General features: G+C 46.0%; 1 protein-coding gene and 1 pseudogene across 1 annotated transcript; both read right to left on the bottom strand.

Moving 5' to 3' along the window:
* Positions 1 to 11,181: 11,181 nt before the first annotated feature.
* On the bottom strand, positions 11,182 to 14,151 carry LOC135606987 (AAA-ATPase At3g50940-like; annotated as a pseudogene).
* Positions 13,638 to 16,904, bottom strand: LOC135606638 (probable protein phosphatase 2C 59). The gene is made up of 4 exons (XM_065097695.1): positions 16,739 to 16,904; positions 14,054 to 14,145; positions 13,866 to 13,940; positions 13,638 to 13,766 (listed from the first exon to the last, which is right to left on the bottom strand). The coding sequence occupies exons 1-4, from the start codon at positions 16,902 to 16,904 to the stop codon at positions 13,638 to 13,640; spliced, it is 462 nt and encodes a 153-aa protein (XP_064953767.1).
* Positions 16,905 to 18,480: the final 1,576 nt, after the last annotated feature.

Genomic DNA, 18,480 nt, shown 5'->3' with positions numbered 1-18,480 from the left:
TTGAATCTCCCTTTTATGACTTAAAGCATGCAGTAAGTATTATTTAGTATGTTATATTTCTTTTTTTTCTTACATTTCAAAGCATTATTAGTTTTTGTACACTGATAGTATGTTATTCGATTTCTCCTCTCTTGAAATCGAACAAATCCCAAAAAGTTATATAGACAAGATGTTGCCTATCTAAGATTGTATAGAGTGCAGATTGGTTTTAGTTGCAGAATGACAAGATGTTGTTGCTCGACAGGGAACGCGTGCATGCATATGAATCAACTAAACAATCCTCTTCTCTTTCAGGACATGAACTTTTTCTTGCACAACCTGTTTACTATGCATTACTAAGTCAAAGTGAATTTGTCTATGATATGTTATACCTTCTCATAACAATTTTAATATTGTCTCCTAAGAAATCATTTCTTGCTGTTTCATTCACAATGGCAGAAAATTCTACTAACAAAAGACCCTCTATTTAATGATATTTAATCGCAGCATTGGACACATGAAAGACAAAATTTTTCATTCAACTTCTCTTCTCTTATCTACGAACAGTTCCTCTTCTTCACCGCATGGCCGAAGCGTATTAGAGTAAGGGATCAACGGTGGGTAACTGTATCCCATCGATCCCAGCTTCTTGAGTTCTCCATCCTTTATATCATAGCTATATGCCTCGCTATCTACGGTGAAAACAAGTGACGTGGTCATCGCCACCTCTCTCAGCACGACGCAGCTCACGTTGCGGGGTTTCGTGAACCCTAACTGGCCCAAGCTCACCTCATGCACCCTCACCCATCCTGGCGGACCGTCGTTTGTCTTCCTCAGCAGCCACAGTCCGATCACCCAAGTACACGTTTCGTAATGCATTAGGCACAGCGACTTCCCCTCCCACATGCCTATTCCGATCGTGTCCGAGCGGGCGACGGCTGCTTCTTTCGGCAGAGGGATGATCTGCGTGCGCTCCTTCCTCACATCGAAGCCGACGACATACTGGTCGATCTCGTTCGAGAACGAATTTGACGATTCCCAGAACACCACGTCGTCGCAGATCACCGGGTGCTCCAAATGTAGTTCCAACCGACCGAAGTCGAGTTCCTTGTCCATCGTCCACACCCTCGCAGACGAGTCATAGACCTGACAGCGGTGCAACTTGCTCCTTACTGAGTGCCGTGAAAGGTAGACCAACCTGTAGCCTTTCGTCACCTCATCTCCATCGTTCAAGAATCTCACCGCGATGCCACCCCATTTACAATTCTTGCCCGGCGGGGAGGGTAGCTTGCACCGAGTACCACGGACCGGGTTGTAGACGCATAAGGCACCATCTGTCTTATGCAACAGAAAGACGAGGCCACCAGCTGACCCAACGATTTTGCCTTTGCGGAACAAGAATTCGAGGCTGCTTCTGGGCACACCGGCGTAGGAGTCAACGAGGCAGAAGGGTCCAGAAAAGGCGCTGTCGTGGGGAAAGAAGCCGGAGATGACATTGTTGTGGTACGACTGTGAAAGGAGAAAATGAGAATCTGATGAGAGCTGGCGAAAGGTCTTGCAAACAGAGAGGAGCCTAAAGAAGGTCTTTGCTGGGAGGTAGGAGAGGATCTCTGCCAGCAAGTTATCGGGAAGGGGACGATCGCTACTTCCGAGGTTGATGCTATGGGTGCTATTGAGCGTACCATCATCCATTCCAACGATCAGAGATTTGAAAGAGTCCAACTTATTGTCCATTATATAGAGAATAGAGAAGGACGATGACTCTTAGTGTCAGAAGATATCGAACTTTTATCATCTGAAACAGAGAAATGTTTCGAGGACCGATTACCATATTCATGGACTCTTTCCATGAAATTATATATATATATATATATATATATATATATATATATATGTTTCATATTTATTGTATTACAATAAAGGGAAAAACATATCATTTTCATATATTTTTATGAAAATGACAATAAGTAATTACATTTAATATTACCATTTCAGACATCATATGAAAATAGTAGTTAATTATTAGATTTAGTGTGATCCTTCTAAGCACTCCCTCGGTTAGACATTATCCATGATATTGCCAAGTTAATGATAAAATTGATTTGAATTAAGAGCCTTAGTTATCACTAAGATTAATAGATAGTGAAAAGATAATTAAATTGCTCACGATGCCTCATATCACTACTTTTTCCTTATTCAAATAAAGAAAATAATTGTCTGAAAAAAAAAAGTCATTTTTAGTTTCAAAATTTTTAGATAAACATAAGGATGCTAAAGATAGAATAGTTGTGCGAGGGATTATTTTACTATAGATTTTGAATGTTTTAGGGTATTTTTAATTTATGGAATTGCTAATTTATAAGGAATCTTGAAAAAAAGAACCTGTTGGTGGATTGATACGCCGTGGCTGATGAGTCAGCACGGCCTGGTCCACGGGGCAATGTCAGGAGTCTCTGGTCGGTTGAGCTGGCTTTCAAGATCGATCAACCACCACTTTGATTGTCGGCAGCAGGGTTTGATAAGCGCCTTCTAGCCTGCGGATGACAGCTTCCCTGCAAAAAAGACCGTCGTCGGGTGTCTTCCGACTTTGGTCCCTCCGATGATTTAGTAAGTGGCGGGCTGGATGATCTTTTTTCTCCCCCTCCCCTCCCTAGGTCGGATGCCGGCCTAGGGTTTTTATACTACTGTACGAGGGTCGGTCGTACGCGAGTGTAGCAGCCGGTCCTCGGGAGGTGAGGTGGTACCTTTGTGTGGCCGCCGCCCGGGACGCGCGGAACGGCGCCATGCGGAGCCGTTCCGAGCTTTCCGGGAGGGGATGTGCCGAGCGACGCCTTAGTACGGTCTCGAGCTGATTGCGTGGGGATGCTCCTGCTTTCCTGGCTGTAGCGCCATTTGTCGGAACGTTGTGGCGTGCCAATCGAGGCGTGCCACGGGGTCTTCGAGAGGGCGAGAGGCGTGCCTGGGTCGGAACGTTGTGGATGTGTCGATTGCTTGCGAGGGGACGTTGGATCGGCTCGTCGTGAGGTGGTTCTGCGATATTGGTGGGTCGTTGGTCCGAGGACCGAGCTGTGTGATTTGAATTAGAGATTAGCGCCGAGGGCCGAATAACTGATCTCAGGCTCAGGTTTTTGGTCGGCGAGTCGCAAGTCGGGAATTGCTTTGGAGTATTTCGATCAAATAGCTTGTGTCGACGTGGTTGATGAATCCGAGCCGGTGAGTCGCGACTCGAGCAACGGGCCATTGTCGCAAGTCGGGAATCGATCTGGAGTGACTCGAGGAACGAACCGAACCGGCGAGTCGCAAGTCGGGAATTGCTTTGGAGTATTTCGATCAAATAGCTTGTGTCGACGTGGTTGATGAATCCGAGCCGGTGAGTCGCGACTCGAGCAACGGGCCATTGTCGCAAGTCGGGAATCGATCTGGAGTGACTCGAGGAACGAACCGAACCGGCGAGTCGCAAGTCGGGATTCGATCTGGAGCGACTCGAGCAATGAATTGAAAGGGCGAGTCGCAAGTCGGGAACTGATCTGGAGTGACTCGGGCAATGAACTGGGTCGGCGAGTCACAAGTCGGGAACCGATCTGGAATGACTTGGGCAATGAACCGAAAGGGCGAGTCGCAAGTCGGGAACCGATCTGGAGCGACTCGGGCAATGAACTGAAAGGGCGAGTCGCAAGTCGGGAACCAATCTGGAGCGACTCGGGTAATGAACTGGGCCGGCGAGTCACAAGTCAGGAACCGATCAGGAACAACTCGGGTAATGAACCGAAAGGGCGAGTCGAAAGTCGGGAACCGATCTGGAGCGACTCGGGCAATGAACTGGGCTGACGAGTAACAAGTCGGGAACCGATTTGGAACGACTCGGGCAATGAACTGGGCCGGCGAGTCACAAGTCAGGAACCGATCTGGAATGACTCAGGCAATGAACCGAAAGGGCGAGTCGCAAGTTGGGAACGGATCCGGAGCGACTCGGGCGATGAACTAGGCCGACGAGTCACAAGTCGGGAACCGATCTGGAACGACTCAGGCAATGAATTGGGCCGGCGAGTCGCAAGTAGGGAACCGATCTAGAACGACTCAGGCAATGAACCGAAAGGGCGAGTCGTAAGTCGGGAACCGATCTAGAGCGACTCGAGCAACGAACTAGGCCGGCGAGTCACAAGTCGGGAACCGATCTAGAACGACTCGGGCAATGAACTGGGCCGGCGAGTCACAAGTCGGGAATCGATCCGGAACGACTCGGGCAATGAACCAAAAGGGCGAGTCGCAAGTTGGGAACTGATCTGGAGCGACTAGGGCAATGAACTGGGCCAGCGAGTCATAAGTTGGGAACCAATCTGGAACGACTCGGGCAATGAATTGGCCCGACGAGTCGCAAGTCGGGAACTGATTTGGAGCGACTCGGGCAGTAAACTGGGTCGGCGAATCGCAAGTCGGGAACCAATATGGAACTACTCGGGCAATGAACTGGACCGACGAGTCGCAAGTCGGGAACCGATCTGGAACGACTCGGGCAATGAACCGAAAGGGCGAGTTACAAGTCGGGAACCGATCTGGTGCGACTCGGACAATGAACTGGGCCGGCGAGTCACAAGTCGGGAACCAATCTGGAACGACTCGGACAATGAACTAGGCTGGCGAGTCGCAAGTCGGAAATCGATCTGGAGCGACTCGGGCAATGAACTAGGCTGGCGAGTCGCAAGTCGGGAACCGATCTAGAGTGACTCGGGCAGTAAACTGGGTCGGCGCTGGTTCTGGAGGGAGACTCGCATGCGGAGCCATTCGCCATGCGGCGCTGGTTTTGGCGGGGGATTGTGTCACGCATGGAGCCATTTTCCACGTGGCATGCCAAGCGGGGCGGCACTGGTTCTGGCGGGAGACCTCTTGCTGTGAGTTGCCTTTTGGCGGGAGATATTAGGTGACGAGGCATTTCTGGCATGATCTCCAAGACTGGCGAATCTGGGAAATCCAAGGAGTCATGATGGCTTTGAATGTCGCGACTGTCTCTATCCTTGGAAGCTCAATCGTCACCCTCATGGTGGATCGACATGCTCTTTATAAGCTCCTTCCAGAGGGGTTTTCACCATTTTTGCTCAAGTGCTGTCACCTTGCTTGGCCGCCGTAGCCTTGTTTGCTCCTCCGTTCAGCGACCCAGCTTCTCCCTCCCTACTTCGAGGTCGGGATGTCTTCGCCTTCTTCTTCTTCGACTTCTTCTTCTTCCGGGGGTGTGCCTCTAGAGGCCGTGGGAGGTTCTGACGTGCTTGCTAGTCTCAAGCTGTGGCATGATGTAGACTCGGTGGTGACCGAGGAGCTTCTGGGGGAGCTTCGGGATCGTTATTGCATCCCGGAGTGTTATGGCCTTATTGCCCCTCGGTCAGGTCAGCGGTCGTATGATTAGTTTCCCCAGGGATTTGGGCTGATGGTGGGTGCCCTTGAGGCGGGGCTGCGGTTCCCGCTTCATCTCGTTATAGAGGATTGCCTCCGTACATGGGGTATATCGCCGTCTCAGATGGCGCTGAACTCCTGGCGCTATTTGGTGGCATTCCTTGGGGAATGTCGTGCGGTCGGGATAGAACCATCTAGGGCTCTATTCCTGACCTGCTTTCGACTGTGGAGGGGGCGAGGTGGTTATTACCTGACCGCCCTCCTTCTAGCGCCAAAAATGTTGATGGATTTATGCGCCGTGGCTGATGAGTCAGCACGACCAAGTCCACGGGGCAATGTCGGGAGTCTCTGGTCGGTTGAGCTGGCTTTCGAGATCGATCGACCATCACTTTGATCATCGGCAGCGGGGTTTGATCAGCGAATTCTAGCCTGTGGATGACAGCTTCGCTGCAAAAAAGACCGTCATCGGGTGTCTTCTGACTTTGGTCCCTCCGACAATTTAGTCAGTGGCGGGCTGGATGATCTTTTTTCTCCCCCTTCTCCCTTATTTGGAGGAAGATCTCGGTACGAGATGTGTTCAGCGGGAGAGGCGGGGGCTTCGGGAGCAGTAGCTCGGGTCGGTCGGGCCTCCGCCGGGGTTGCGCTGGGACTGCTGAGGTAGCATTTCGGGATTGTTCGACCCTTGGCCTCTTTCCGTCCACACGCCTTCCTGCCACTAGTACTTCTGCGGCAACGTACTGGTTGGCGTGCTGGAGCATCTCAGGGATGGTTGTTGGGGGTTTTTCGATCAGCAACCAGAAGAACCTTGAGGGCTTCATCCCCATCAAGAACGCCTACATGATTAGAGAAGGGTGAGCGTCCGGGAATCTGCGGATTTCAGTGGCAAAACGTGCCACGAATTGGGAGAGTGTCTTGTCCTCACGCTGGGATAATGCAAGCAGGGTGGCCATGGAAGGCCTGGGTCGCATGCTGGCGAGGAAATTCTGCTCGAACTCCATGGCGAGCTGATCGAAGGATGAAACTGAGGACTGGCGTAGCCGACTGAACCACGCGCGTGTTGGTCCCCTGAAGGTGGTCGGGAATGCCTGACACATTAATGCATCGGAAGTGCCGAAGAGGGCCATCTAAGCCTGAAACGCGGCGACGTGCTCTGTAGGGTCGGAGCCGCCGTCGTATGTCTCCAATGCTAGCAGCCTGAAGTTGAGGGATACAGGCTTTTCTTGTATTTCCTGAATAAAGGGGGATCCGCCCGAGTCGCCCTTGATCGGCTAGCTCCGTGACTTCTGAAGCTCTCGCTGGAACTCGTCCAGGCGATAGTTGACCCGGGATAGTTGCATCCTGAACGAGTCATTCGCCGAGTCGGATGATATGGTGTCAGGCTCAGGGCGGGGCGGTGTGACCTGGCAGGGCACATGTGCACTCTGCTCGGGCGATCCTCTCGGGCCTGTCGTTCTGTCTCGGGCTTCTCCTGTCCCGACTTGCTCCTTGGCCGGCCTTTGCCGGGTAGGGTCGGTCGGGGTAGTTGCCAACTATACGATCTGGGGGATGAGTGGGACGAGAGTCTGCATCATCCCCGTTATTGCTTGTACTTGCTTGGTTAGGCTGAGAAACGCCTCGGGCGACACGGTCGAGGGTCCTGCAGTAATTCCGGGGGGCGACAACCGCGGGTCATTAAACAAGCGCCAGTAACGATCTGGCGTTGAAGTCGAGATTCCCCCGTCTTTGAGGATGGGGAGGTGCTGATCTCTGGGTCCGGCAGAGGGGTGACCGATCGATGGTTCTCCTTCTTAGAGGGCTCCCGTGAGATGCTCCTGCGACATGGCCCTCCTTCTAGCGCCAAAAATGTTGGTGGATTGATGCGCCGTGGCTAATGAGTCAGCACGGCCTGGTCCACGAGGCAATGTCGAAAGTCTCTGGTTGGTTGGGATGCTGTAAAACTTGCATATCTAAAACTTGATAGCTTGAATGTTCTAAGCATGATGTAACATTTGCTAAATTTTTTGGCTTCAAAACTGCATGATGATAAAACTTGATATTATGTTTTTCATGCAAAGAGTTGAACCAATATCACAAACACTTGATTGTGGTACTTCTCCTTTTTGTTGATGACAAAGGGGGAGAAGTATGTTGATGACATGTTATGCATAAGTTTATGATGACATGTTGCTTGGATTTTTGAATCCAAGAGTTTCTATCAATATGGCATATTGATAGGGGGAGTTTGTTTAAACTCTGGGAGTTAAGGTTAACTCCGTTTATGATGACGTGTTGCAAGTATTCATGATGAATATTGCAATGACTTGAATTCAGTTTGAATTCAAGGTTTCTATCAATATGGCATATTGATAGGGGGAGTTTGTTTAAACTCCGGGAGTTAAGTTTAACTCCGTCATCAAGTGGTTGTCATCATCAAAAAGGGGGAGATTGTTGAATCTCGTATTTTGATGATAAAACTACTTGATATATGTTTATGATTTAATCTGTGTTTTGAGTGACGCAGGATGCTTTGATCAGGATGAGACAATTAAAGCAGGAAAATCATGTTGTGCTGGAGGAACATGTCAGAAGATTGGACGTCGGGCCAGTGGATCGATCGACGTATCGACAGAAGGCTTCGGGTCGTGGACTCGGGCATCGGGCCAAGAAGAGCAGGTATTGTGCCAAGGATATCGGAGTTGCGGAGTCAACTGGCCGATTGGGCAATAGGCTGCAGGAAAGGACGATGCGCCGAAGAATCGAACGAAGCGTCGAGGGACCAATGACATGCCGGACAACTTGGTTAATTGCTTAGGATTAATTGTCTCGATCGAAGTTTTTGTTTTACATTTGCAGGATTAACTACGATGAAAGTTAGACAAGCAGCAGGAGTTGCGCCGGAGTCAAGTTCATGATCACGTTGGGAGTTCGAGAGTTCGACGGAAGTTCGGACGGTCGTCGGAGGTTCTGCGGGAACAAATCCGAGAAGTCCAGGAGCTTGCCAAAGAAGCTCGTCGGAACTCGCCAAGTGGATCATCGCAAGTCCAGGAGTTTGCTGGAAGTCCGCAGGAGGATCACCGAGGGTTCGTCGGATGATCGACGGAAGTTCGCCGGAAACTCGCCGGAAGGAGCGATTGACGCACCGGAGCAAGCTGCAGGATATGTCTAAGAAATTTATCGTAGTTAGCACATTGATTAAGTTAGAAATGGGAGGTGATCCCATTAGCTTAATCTTGGGGCAATTGGGCCCCTGGAAGAATCAAATTGGGCCGAATGGATTGACCCATTCGGACCCTGAATGCTGCAGGCGGTTGAACCGCCCAGGCCAGGAGGTTGAACCGCCTGGGGCTCGGTCTCCGAGCTCTAGCAGGCGGTTGAACCGCCCCAGTCAGGCGGTTGAACCGCCTGAGCTCGGTCTTCGAGCTCTGGCAGGAGGTTCAACCACCCCTGACAGGAGGTTGAACCACCCAGAGGCTCAGTCTTCGAGCTCTGGCAGGCGGTTCAACCGCTCCAGTCAGGAGGTTGAACCGCCTGATCCCGGAATTCCGGGAATTGACAGATTTGAGCTCCAAATTTGAACTGGGTTGGGGCCTATAAATACCCTACCCATTCAGCACTGAAGACACACAACATACACACCGAAATCTTGATCTTGTTCAGTGTTTTTGAGAGTTCAAAAGTTGTCTAAGTTAAAAAGTCCTCCTCTTTCAGTTCTTCAAGCTTTGAGTTGTAAAGAGAGGAGAGAAAGACTCTGTAAAGGTTGTCTCCTGAGCCTGTCAAAAGGAGAGAAACTGTAAAAGGGCAGTGAGCCTTCGCCTATTGAAGGAAGGCCCCTAGTTGACGTCGGTAACCTCGTCGGTGGAGGAAGCCAAAGTGGAGTAGGTCAAGACTGACCGAACCACTCTAAATCTCTGGTTTGCCTTTATTTTGAGCACTTTATCATTTCTGCAAACCTCCTTCATAGCTACTGCTCTCTGCGCTTTTACGAACGAGTTTCAAGGTTTAGACGAAAATCTGCATTTAGACGTAAAAATGCTTTTAGACGTAAATCGGCTTTCCTCGTACAATCATCAGATTTCAGTTTACGTTTACGTCTTGATTTCAACTGCATACTGCCTTCTGTGATTTTACAAACGAGTTTCAAAGTTCAGACGTAAATCTACGTTTAGACGTAAATCTGCGTTTAGACGTAAATCTGCTTTTTCGTATGATCATCGTATTGCAGATTGCGTTTACATTTTGAGCTTTACCATAACTGTACACTGCCTTTACACTCCTGCTTAAACTGTGTCTTATCTACTCAAGTGATTTATGAATCAGCATTTAGACGTAAATCAGTTTCTTCGTACGAACGTCGGATTTCAGTTTGCGCCGATATTCTGGTTTTCAATCACAACTGCAAACTGCCTTCTGCGTATTTACAAAACAGTTTGCGCTTTACAGTTTACGTTTACGTTTAGACGTAAACTGACTTTTATCAAACGACGCAGCTTTCGGTTTTAAATCGTCGCAGAAAGTTTTATCCGCTGCACTAATTCACCCCCCCCCCTCTTAGTGCTCTCGATCCTAACAAGATGCTCCTGCGACATGGCCCTCCTTCTAGCGCCAAAAATGTTGGTGGATTGATGCGCCGTGGCTAATGAGTCAGCACGGCTTGGTCCACGGGGCAATGTCGGGAGTCTCTGGTTGGTTGAGCTGGCTTTCGAGATCGATCGACCACCACTTTGATCGTTGGCAGGGTTTGATTAGCGCCTTCTAGCCAGCGGATGATAGCTTCCCTGCAAAAAAGATCGTCGTCGAGTGTCTTCCGACTTTGGTCCCTCCGACGATTTAGTCAATGACGGGCTAGATGATCTTTTTTCTCCCCCTTCCCTCCCCAGGTCGGATGCCGACCTGGGGTTTTTATACTACTGTACGAGGGTCGACCGTACGCGGGCGTAGCGACCGGTTCTCGGGAGGTGAGGTGGTACCTTTGTACGGCCGCCGCTCGAGATGCGCGGAACGGCGCCATGCGGTGCCGTTCCGAGCTTTCCGGGACGGGATGTGCCGAGCGACGCCTTAGTACAGTCTCGGGCTAGTCGCGAGGGGGTGCTCCTGCTTTCCTGGCTGTAGCGCCATGTGCCATCGATCGTGACGTGGCTTGGGCCCAAAATATACCTTATCAGAATCTTTGACACTCAGAGCAAATTAAAAATTTTGAATGCTAATATGAGCCTTAATTAAGAGTCTTAAAAATCAATCGACTTCAAACCATTTTTAGATAAATTAATTTGATATGGTAGATTTTGATTAGACGTTTCTTTTTTAAAATCAATAATATATGTATACATTGAAACTCTTATTTAAATTAAGTTCCCATCTGTCTCTGCACAGACACTGATGGACTGTAACAACTATTAAGAGGGAATTCCACAAGTTTGCATGGGGTGCCACTCCCTCGTTGAAAGTTTCAATGATTCGCGTTCCGCATCTCCGGGCGGAGCGGTAGGCAAAGGCTGCTCGACCCACGTGGCTTTTGCCGGGTCCGAGGGGTCTAAGCCTCCTGCTTAAGATTAGTCCACCCCTTCCTTTAGTGGATTACAAGTGGTGGGACGAATACTGCCCTCCATCCATCATGCATCGAAGCTCCCAATGCAATAATCTGAATGATTTAGATCGAGAAGAGACATGACCACTTAACATGCAACAATCGTGTTCGTCGTGTGGAAGGATCCAATGTGAGAAGCTAATTTAGAGGAGATAAGTCAGATGGTGGTGTGAGATTTTACGCATGAAAAGCTTAATCTGGAAGAGGCATGTCTTCGTTGTGCTCAAGTCAGAAAGAAAGAAACACCAAGAAGATCTACGAAGGGAGCAAAGGCTGTTTTAGTAAGTTGACGAGGCTGTACAAACGATGACGACGACGGACTTGGGGTTGGTGGAGACGAGGAGGCGGCGGAGGGCGGTGAGATCTAGGTCGTACACGTCGAACTCGAGCAGGTTGGCGATGGCGGCGACGAGGCTGGTCTTGCCCGTCCCGGGCGGACCGTAGAGGAAGTAGCCCCGCTTCCAGGCGCGGCCGACGCGGGAGTAATAGTTCCGGCGGCTGACGAACCGGAGGAGGTCGTCGCGGAGAACCGGGTCGATGGCGAGGGTGTCGAAGGTGGAGGGGTGGGAGAAGGGCGCGGGGGACCAGGGGTTACGGTGGTCGTCGCCGAAGACGACAGAGCGGTTGGTGTAGAGGCGGCGCTCCCGGGCCCGGAGGCGGATGCGCTCGGCCTCCGGGAGGACGTGGGGGATGTACTGGGAGCGGACGGCCTCGCGGTGGCGGCTGTGGAAGGAGAGCTCGAGGTAGCGGTGGTCCGAAGAGAGGGAGCTGCTGCGGATGGGGGAAGAGGAGGCAGAGGCGCGCTCCACGACGGAGCTCCACTGGAGGGGAATGCCTTGGAAGGAGTCGTGGGTGGTGTGGTAGGAGGGGAGGAGGGAGGGGGCAGTCGTGGCGCTTGGCGAGACGGACGACGCGGGCGTCGTCGAGGCAGTGGCTGCCGAGGTAAGCCTGGGCGGCGCTGTAGAGTTCATTGCTGCAGGAGCCGTCGTACTCATCGACGATGATCTTGAGGTCGGTGTCGAAGCGGGTCATGAGGCCACGGAGGAGGAAGCCGACGGAGTGGTGGAGCTCCGGGGGAAGGAAGTCCCTGTACGCCGTCCGGAGGAACACCAGCGTCGCAAACAACTGCCATATCGAGTTCCATTCCCACTCGAACGCCATCACTTGCCTCTCTCTCGATTCCTCCATCCATCAATCTATCGCCCTTCTTCTCTTATACGTCGCGATCGGGAAGACTGCATTTTGTCATCACGGTCGCGTTAGTGAGTGCTCGATGACGACGAGCCGGAAGTGGCGGACAGCTGACAGAATCGTGGAACACTGGGATTGGCCCACCTTGAGAGACAGTCTGCGGGTGCCATTTTGTCGCCATCGCAACATCGCTAGGGACTTTCGACCCAACCCATGTGCACCTGACTCGCAGCCTCCTGTACTTGAGAAACGGCCTCAGCCCGTGCCGAGACTGCAAGTGGAGCGCACGGAGGAAGAATGCCGGTCTCTCTATCTGAGACCGTGCAACGGGAAGGCAGGGCCAAGAAAAGAGCTACTTACTTGGAGGAGCGAGGCAGCAGCTTCGACGTTGCGGCATCTCTACGCTAGTCCTCGACAAAAGAGAAATGCCAGGATCCACGTCTTAACGCCGCTTTCGGCACCCTCCTCCATTTCCCCGGTGGACCAACTTTTCATCTCCTTTTTTCTGTTCTCGCTGCTCTGCTGAAAGCGTCGTCGGCAGTGGGCTGCGGACGACAACAAAGCATTAAATAACAGGTTAGTGTGGATGGAAAGAGAGAGAGAGAGAGAGAGAGAGAGAGGCACCATACTCGATCAACTTGTTCATTCAATCGGTCGTTGTCTCCAACTCCATTAGCCTTCTTTTGGTTTATTTTTCTCTTCCTTTTTTTGTGTCCGAGTCAAGAAAGGTTGTGTCCACAACAGACGAGGAGAATATGAAGGCTAAGGTAGACTCTTTTGCACGAGGCAAACTGTGTAGGGTTAAAAAGTAACTTAGATGTTCCTATCCTTCTTGGATGACATGGGACCTATAATTTTTGTTAAGGGGCGCAAACAACAAATTAATAGGTTAGGTTCTATTCTATTCAAACACATCCGCATCTGCCACTCTAGATAAGACATGGGCATGACCCTTCATGGATCAATCACGAAGAATGGTTATACGGCTTTACCTTTGAATCTACGTCAAAATGGTCAAAGTTACCATGGAAACTATCACAATCAAACTCCACTATGTATCATTAGACTCTTCAATTCTGTATCCATGTGAAATTAATCTTCCTGCCAACATTTATAATACAAACTCAATAAGAGACCTTCTTTCATGGGTCTCATTTTGCTTTCATAGGGGGCATATCAAAATTGTTCCTTAAGGCTTAAATTACCAAACTTGAGCTACTTTAATTGCAGGAGTAAATTCCAAATGGTAAAAATGGTTTGTATATATAAACGACTATTCAGGAAGAAATTTAGGCACTCTAACCAAACAATCTTATTGATTATTCTAACAAAAGTGAAAACAGCATGATACAGACTCCACTAAGCATCACAAATATACTCTTTTTGCTACTAGTTTTGGTTAAAGCAAAGGTATCTTTTTATTGACTTCCAAATCCATGAAACCATTACAGATAACAAAGCGATGACAAAGATCAAGCAGACAATTTGTACCTATTGCTGCTCGGTTGTGTTATCAAGGCTAGCCAAGAAACTGTACCACGACACAAGCGATGTTGTCAGAACTACCTCTTTGATAGGCCTCCTGTAACAGTTTCTTTGCTGCTTGTTCTGGATCTTGTAGGGGTTTGACAATAGCTACCACCTCCTCCTGAATTTGGAACCAAATGAAAAAGAAAGGGTTCAATCTTCGGAGATGATATTTCAGGTACCTTTTTTTTTTTTTTTTTATTATCTTCTTTTAAAGTACCTCATTCGTGACAACATCCCACAATCCGTCACTTGCAAGGATGAGGAATTCGAGAGATCCATCAACCGCTTCCTCCTGCATTCAACAGTAGTCGAAGCAGTCAAAGGCATTACTGTCAGATGATGATATGTCTCGAGTCTTGAAGACAATAACATTGTAGGAATAAAGTGACAGGTCAGAGATCAAACATGAATTTCTGGATCTGCGACAACAAACTGTTTCAGGTGCCTATCACCAAATGCACGAGAAACGGCAAGAACACCACCGACACGCCATGTCCCTGCAGTTACAGTTGATCAGTATTTAAATAACGAAATGATCTAAACTGATAAAAACTGAGGGAGGAGATCAAGTACCAGCCCACATTACAAAGCCCCCAGCATCCTCAATCCTTTGCTCTCTCATCTGTTTGGTCAGGCTTGTGATCCCTTGAGACAGCTATAGCTGCAAAAGTAACAAAAAATAGCGTGAGCCGAGTTCCTAGTAAAGAACTAAACTTTTAAGAGGCTCAATCAATAATTCAATACAAGATTCTGGTGATTGTATTCTATTTCAGATACTGAATTTGTTAAAAACAGAACCTTCAAGCACATCCAGAGAAAATCATCTCCATATTATCACCATCAAAATAGAGTGATCGGTTTAATTATGAGAGCTCACATCAACCAAGTACCACAACAGGTTGATTTGCCAGGTCTCTGTTGTTCAAAGTACCAAGAACTGGCTTTTGCCCATGATGCACGAGGGACAAAAGGTTTCTTTCTCTAAATTACCAAGCAATCAGAAAAATTGCCGTTGCAATCTACTGGACGAGCTAGAAGCAAAACTTGCTATATGGGGAACAAAAGACTTTTTTCTCTAATTTATGAAGCACCCAGAAGTTCGTTTGGTCAACTACTCTTATCATGATCAGAAAATTGCTTTTGCAACATACTGTAAGAACCAAGAAACAGAACTTGCAAGTAAAATGGGTGCTCTACAAGAAATTGCCACAACTGTTTGCTTCAGAAAAGGACTTTTTTGCAACTGATGCCATTGAAAAAGCAAGAATCAGATGTTTGTATCAAGAGGTTCATAGAATACATAAACTTTTGTATTAATTGAGCACAAGTTGAGATGCCAAACTCGATTTAACAAAGAAAAAGTGGGGGAAAAAAATGAAAATTAGAACCACAAGCAGCTTTTTAATATGCTAAATAAAAAATCTTTAATAGTTACAATTTTCAAGATAACGGGATCGAGTGATGCAACAAATTCTAGATTGATTTTTGGACCCAATCAATTGAAATGAGAAGAGATTGCATGGATATCTTATAAAGAATACAGAACAACCACAACGGGTATAAGAACAAACATAAACAACAGGATTCAATGACAACAAGGATGTCAACAGCACCACAGAGTACTGTTTATTGCCATTCATAAATCAAACAGAAATTTGAATCTAGTTAGAAGGCAATAATCACAAACTAAAGATGACCACATATAGTATAATTGAACCATGAGATGAACAAATGGGCAAGCAAACATCCAAACAAAAGCAAATGGTAGATCACGGATAATGATTATGGAAATATATAAAATGTTAAATACCAAGCTCTACATACATGAGGGATGATTTTTTATACAAATGTGTAAATTTGGCAAGAAAAAATAATGGAGACACAATAATATCTACCTAAAATTCCGTATAAAAAATATATTCTTTAACACTGAACAAAACAAATAATGGAGAAATATGCTTATAACTAGCTTCAAGATTAAGGAAACATCACTTCCATTGTCATCCTGTTTTGTCATTGGCGTGAATAATTAAACTCCTAATCGTTGAAGTCTACGATTAGATGGTTTTGACAAGGGTGAATTCCAGAATGCAAGAAATATAACCAAAAAAATGTGGACTGGAGAATAAAAGACCCTAGAATAATAAATCACACCAATAAAAATCCCATTTGTAGATTTCAAGACATGTCATACATCTAAAGTGGCACCAAAACCTACCATGTATGGCGCTAAATGGAAAGTTTCATCAATTAAGGAACAACACTCAAGCGATGAACAAAAAATAGTTCTTGGATCATACATTAAAGACAAGATAACATGACTAAACTATTAATATACAATTTCACCAAAAGTATCTAGCTATCCAACCACTGTAGCATCGAAAAGTCATAAAGACATTAAGTGCAATGGCTTATAGAAGTAGCATAAAAAAGTGATCATTATTCTTTAACTAATTCTGTGTGTAAAAATTGGATAACTTAATATTAAGTTTCCAATCCTGTTTAACTTGCTAGTAAACTATTAATCTTCAAATCTCAGTTCAAAAAGAGTACATGCAATACGAGAGCGTAATGAACTTTAGCACCTCATCCATCATCGACAATTTGAATCCTCATTTATCATCATAAGTGTGCAGTTTCAGCCATTTCTGAATATTTTTTCGCAGGTTCAATTCTCCAAATTGAGGCTTAAATTCTGTGAATCCAAACAGGAATATGTTCTCTTTCTCCTTCCTGTCTATACTTTTTTATATTACTAGATTTTTGAAGAATCTGAAACTATATGATTATTTGTTTCAATGTGTACAGTACACCGGAGACACACAGAGCTACTATAGCATTTGGCAGGATCAAGAGAAGGCCAAAAAACTTTGTTGGTCTAGAACCTACATATATCCTAAGAACCTAGATGTCACTGGTGTCACATTCTAAACATTGCTCTTAAATAGGTTGGGTTGTCAAAATACAGTTGGTAAAAAAAAAATGCAGTACACTCCGTCTAAATTGAGCCGGTTTAGTTCTAGATTAAGTACAGAAATCCGTTACACGTAATTGATGATAAGAGAACTGATTTCAGGATGTGGGGCCTACCATCTCCTCCTCTACATATGACAGCTCTAGAGTCCCCAACATTTGCAACGAGCAAACGATCACCAACAAGGACAGCTGTTGATGCAGTTGAACCCGCCTCTCGGTTCTGGCTACAACTGCCACAACTGTTTGCCTCAGAAAAGGACTTGTTTGCAACTGATGCCATTGAAAAAGCAAGAATCAGATGTTTGTATCAAGAGGTTCATAGAATACATAAACATAGCAAAACTTTTGTTTTAATTGAGCACAAGTTGAGATGTCAAACTGGATTTAACAAAGAAAAAGTGGGAAAAAAAACAACGAAAATTAGAACCACAAGCAGCTTTTTAATATGCTAAATAAAAAATCTTTAATAGTTATAATTTTCAAGATAACTGGATCGAGTGATGCAACAAATTCTAGATTGATTTTTCGACCCAATCAATTGAAATGAGAAGAGATTACATGGATATCTTATAAAGAATACAGAACAACCTCAATGGGCATAAGAACAAACATAAACAACAGAATTCAATGACAACAAGGATGTCAACAGCACCACACAGTACTGTTTATTGCCATTCATAAATCAAACAGAAATTTGAATCTAGTTAGAAGGCAATAATCGCAAACTAAAGATGACCACATATAGTATAATTGAACCATGAGATGAACAAATGGGCAAGCAAACATCCAAACAAAAGCAAATGGTAGATCACAGATAATGCCTATGGAAATATGTAAAATGTTAAATACCAAGCTCTACATACATGGGGGATGATTTTTGATAAAAATGTGTAAATTTGGCAAGAAAAAATAATGGAGACACAATAATATCTACCTAAAGTTCCATATAAAATATATATTCTTTAACACTGAACAAAACAAATAATGGAGAAATATGCTTATGACTAGCTTCGAGATTAAGGAAACATCAACTTCCATTGTCAGCCTGTTTTGTCATTGGCGTGAATAGTAAAACTCCTAATCGTTGAAGTCTACGATTAGATGGTTTTGACAAGGGTGAATTCCATAATGCAAGAAATATAACCAACAAAATGTGGACTGCAGGATAAAAGACCCTAGAATAATAAATCACACGAATAAAAATCCCATTTGTAGATTTCAAGACATGTCATACATCTAATGTGGCACCAAAACCTACCATGTATGGCGCTAAATGGAAAGTTCCATCAATTAAGGAACAACACTCGAGCAATGAACAAAAAATAGTTCTTAGATCATACATTAAAGGCAAGATAACATGACTAAACTATTTGTATACAATTTCACCAAGAGTATCTAGCTATCAAACCACTGTAGCATCGATAAGCTGTAAAGACATTAAGTGCAATGGCTTATACAAGTAGCATAAAAAAGTGATTATTATTCTTTAAATAATTCTGTGTAAAAATTGGATAACTTAATATTAAGTTTCCAATCCTGTTTAACTTTCTAGTAAACTATTAATCTCCAAAATGTCAGTTCAAAACGAGTATATGCAATACGAGAGCGTGATGAACTTTAGTACCTCATCCATCATCAACAATTTAAATCCTCATTTATCATCATAAGTGTGCAGTTTCAGCCATTTCTGAAGATTTTTTTACAGGTTCAATTCTCCAAATCGAGGCTTAAATTCTGCGAATCCAAACAGGAATATGTTCTCTTTCTCCTTCCAGTATATACTTTTTTATATTACCAGATTTTTGAAGAATCTGAAAATATATGATTATTTGTTTCAGTGTGTACAGTACACCGGA

Source organism: Musa acuminata, chromosome BXJ2-3 (assembly GCF_036884655.1).
Source record: "Musa acuminata AAA Group cultivar baxijiao chromosome BXJ2-3, Cavendish_Baxijiao_AAA, whole genome shotgun sequence".
In the NCBI taxonomy this organism is placed as follows: domain Eukaryota; kingdom Viridiplantae; phylum Streptophyta; class Magnoliopsida; order Zingiberales; family Musaceae; genus Musa; species Musa acuminata.
This window is presented reverse-complemented; position numbering and strand designations above follow the sequence as displayed.

Excerpts from the sequence above, each read along its gene's own strand:
- LOC135606638 (XM_065097695.1), bottom strand. The coding sequence starts at position 16,904 with ATGGCATCAGTTGCAAACAAGTCCTTTTCTGAGGCAAACAGTTGTGGC. Across the intron at positions 13,941-14,053 it reads TCGCAGATCCAGAAATTCAT|GAGGAAGCGGTTGATGGATC; the intron begins GTTTGATCTCTG and ends TGTTGAATGCAG. Across the intron at positions 13,767-13,865 it reads GGGATGTTGTCACGAATGAG|GAGGAGGTGGTAGCTATTGT; the intron begins GTACTTTAAAAG and ends TTCCAAATTCAG.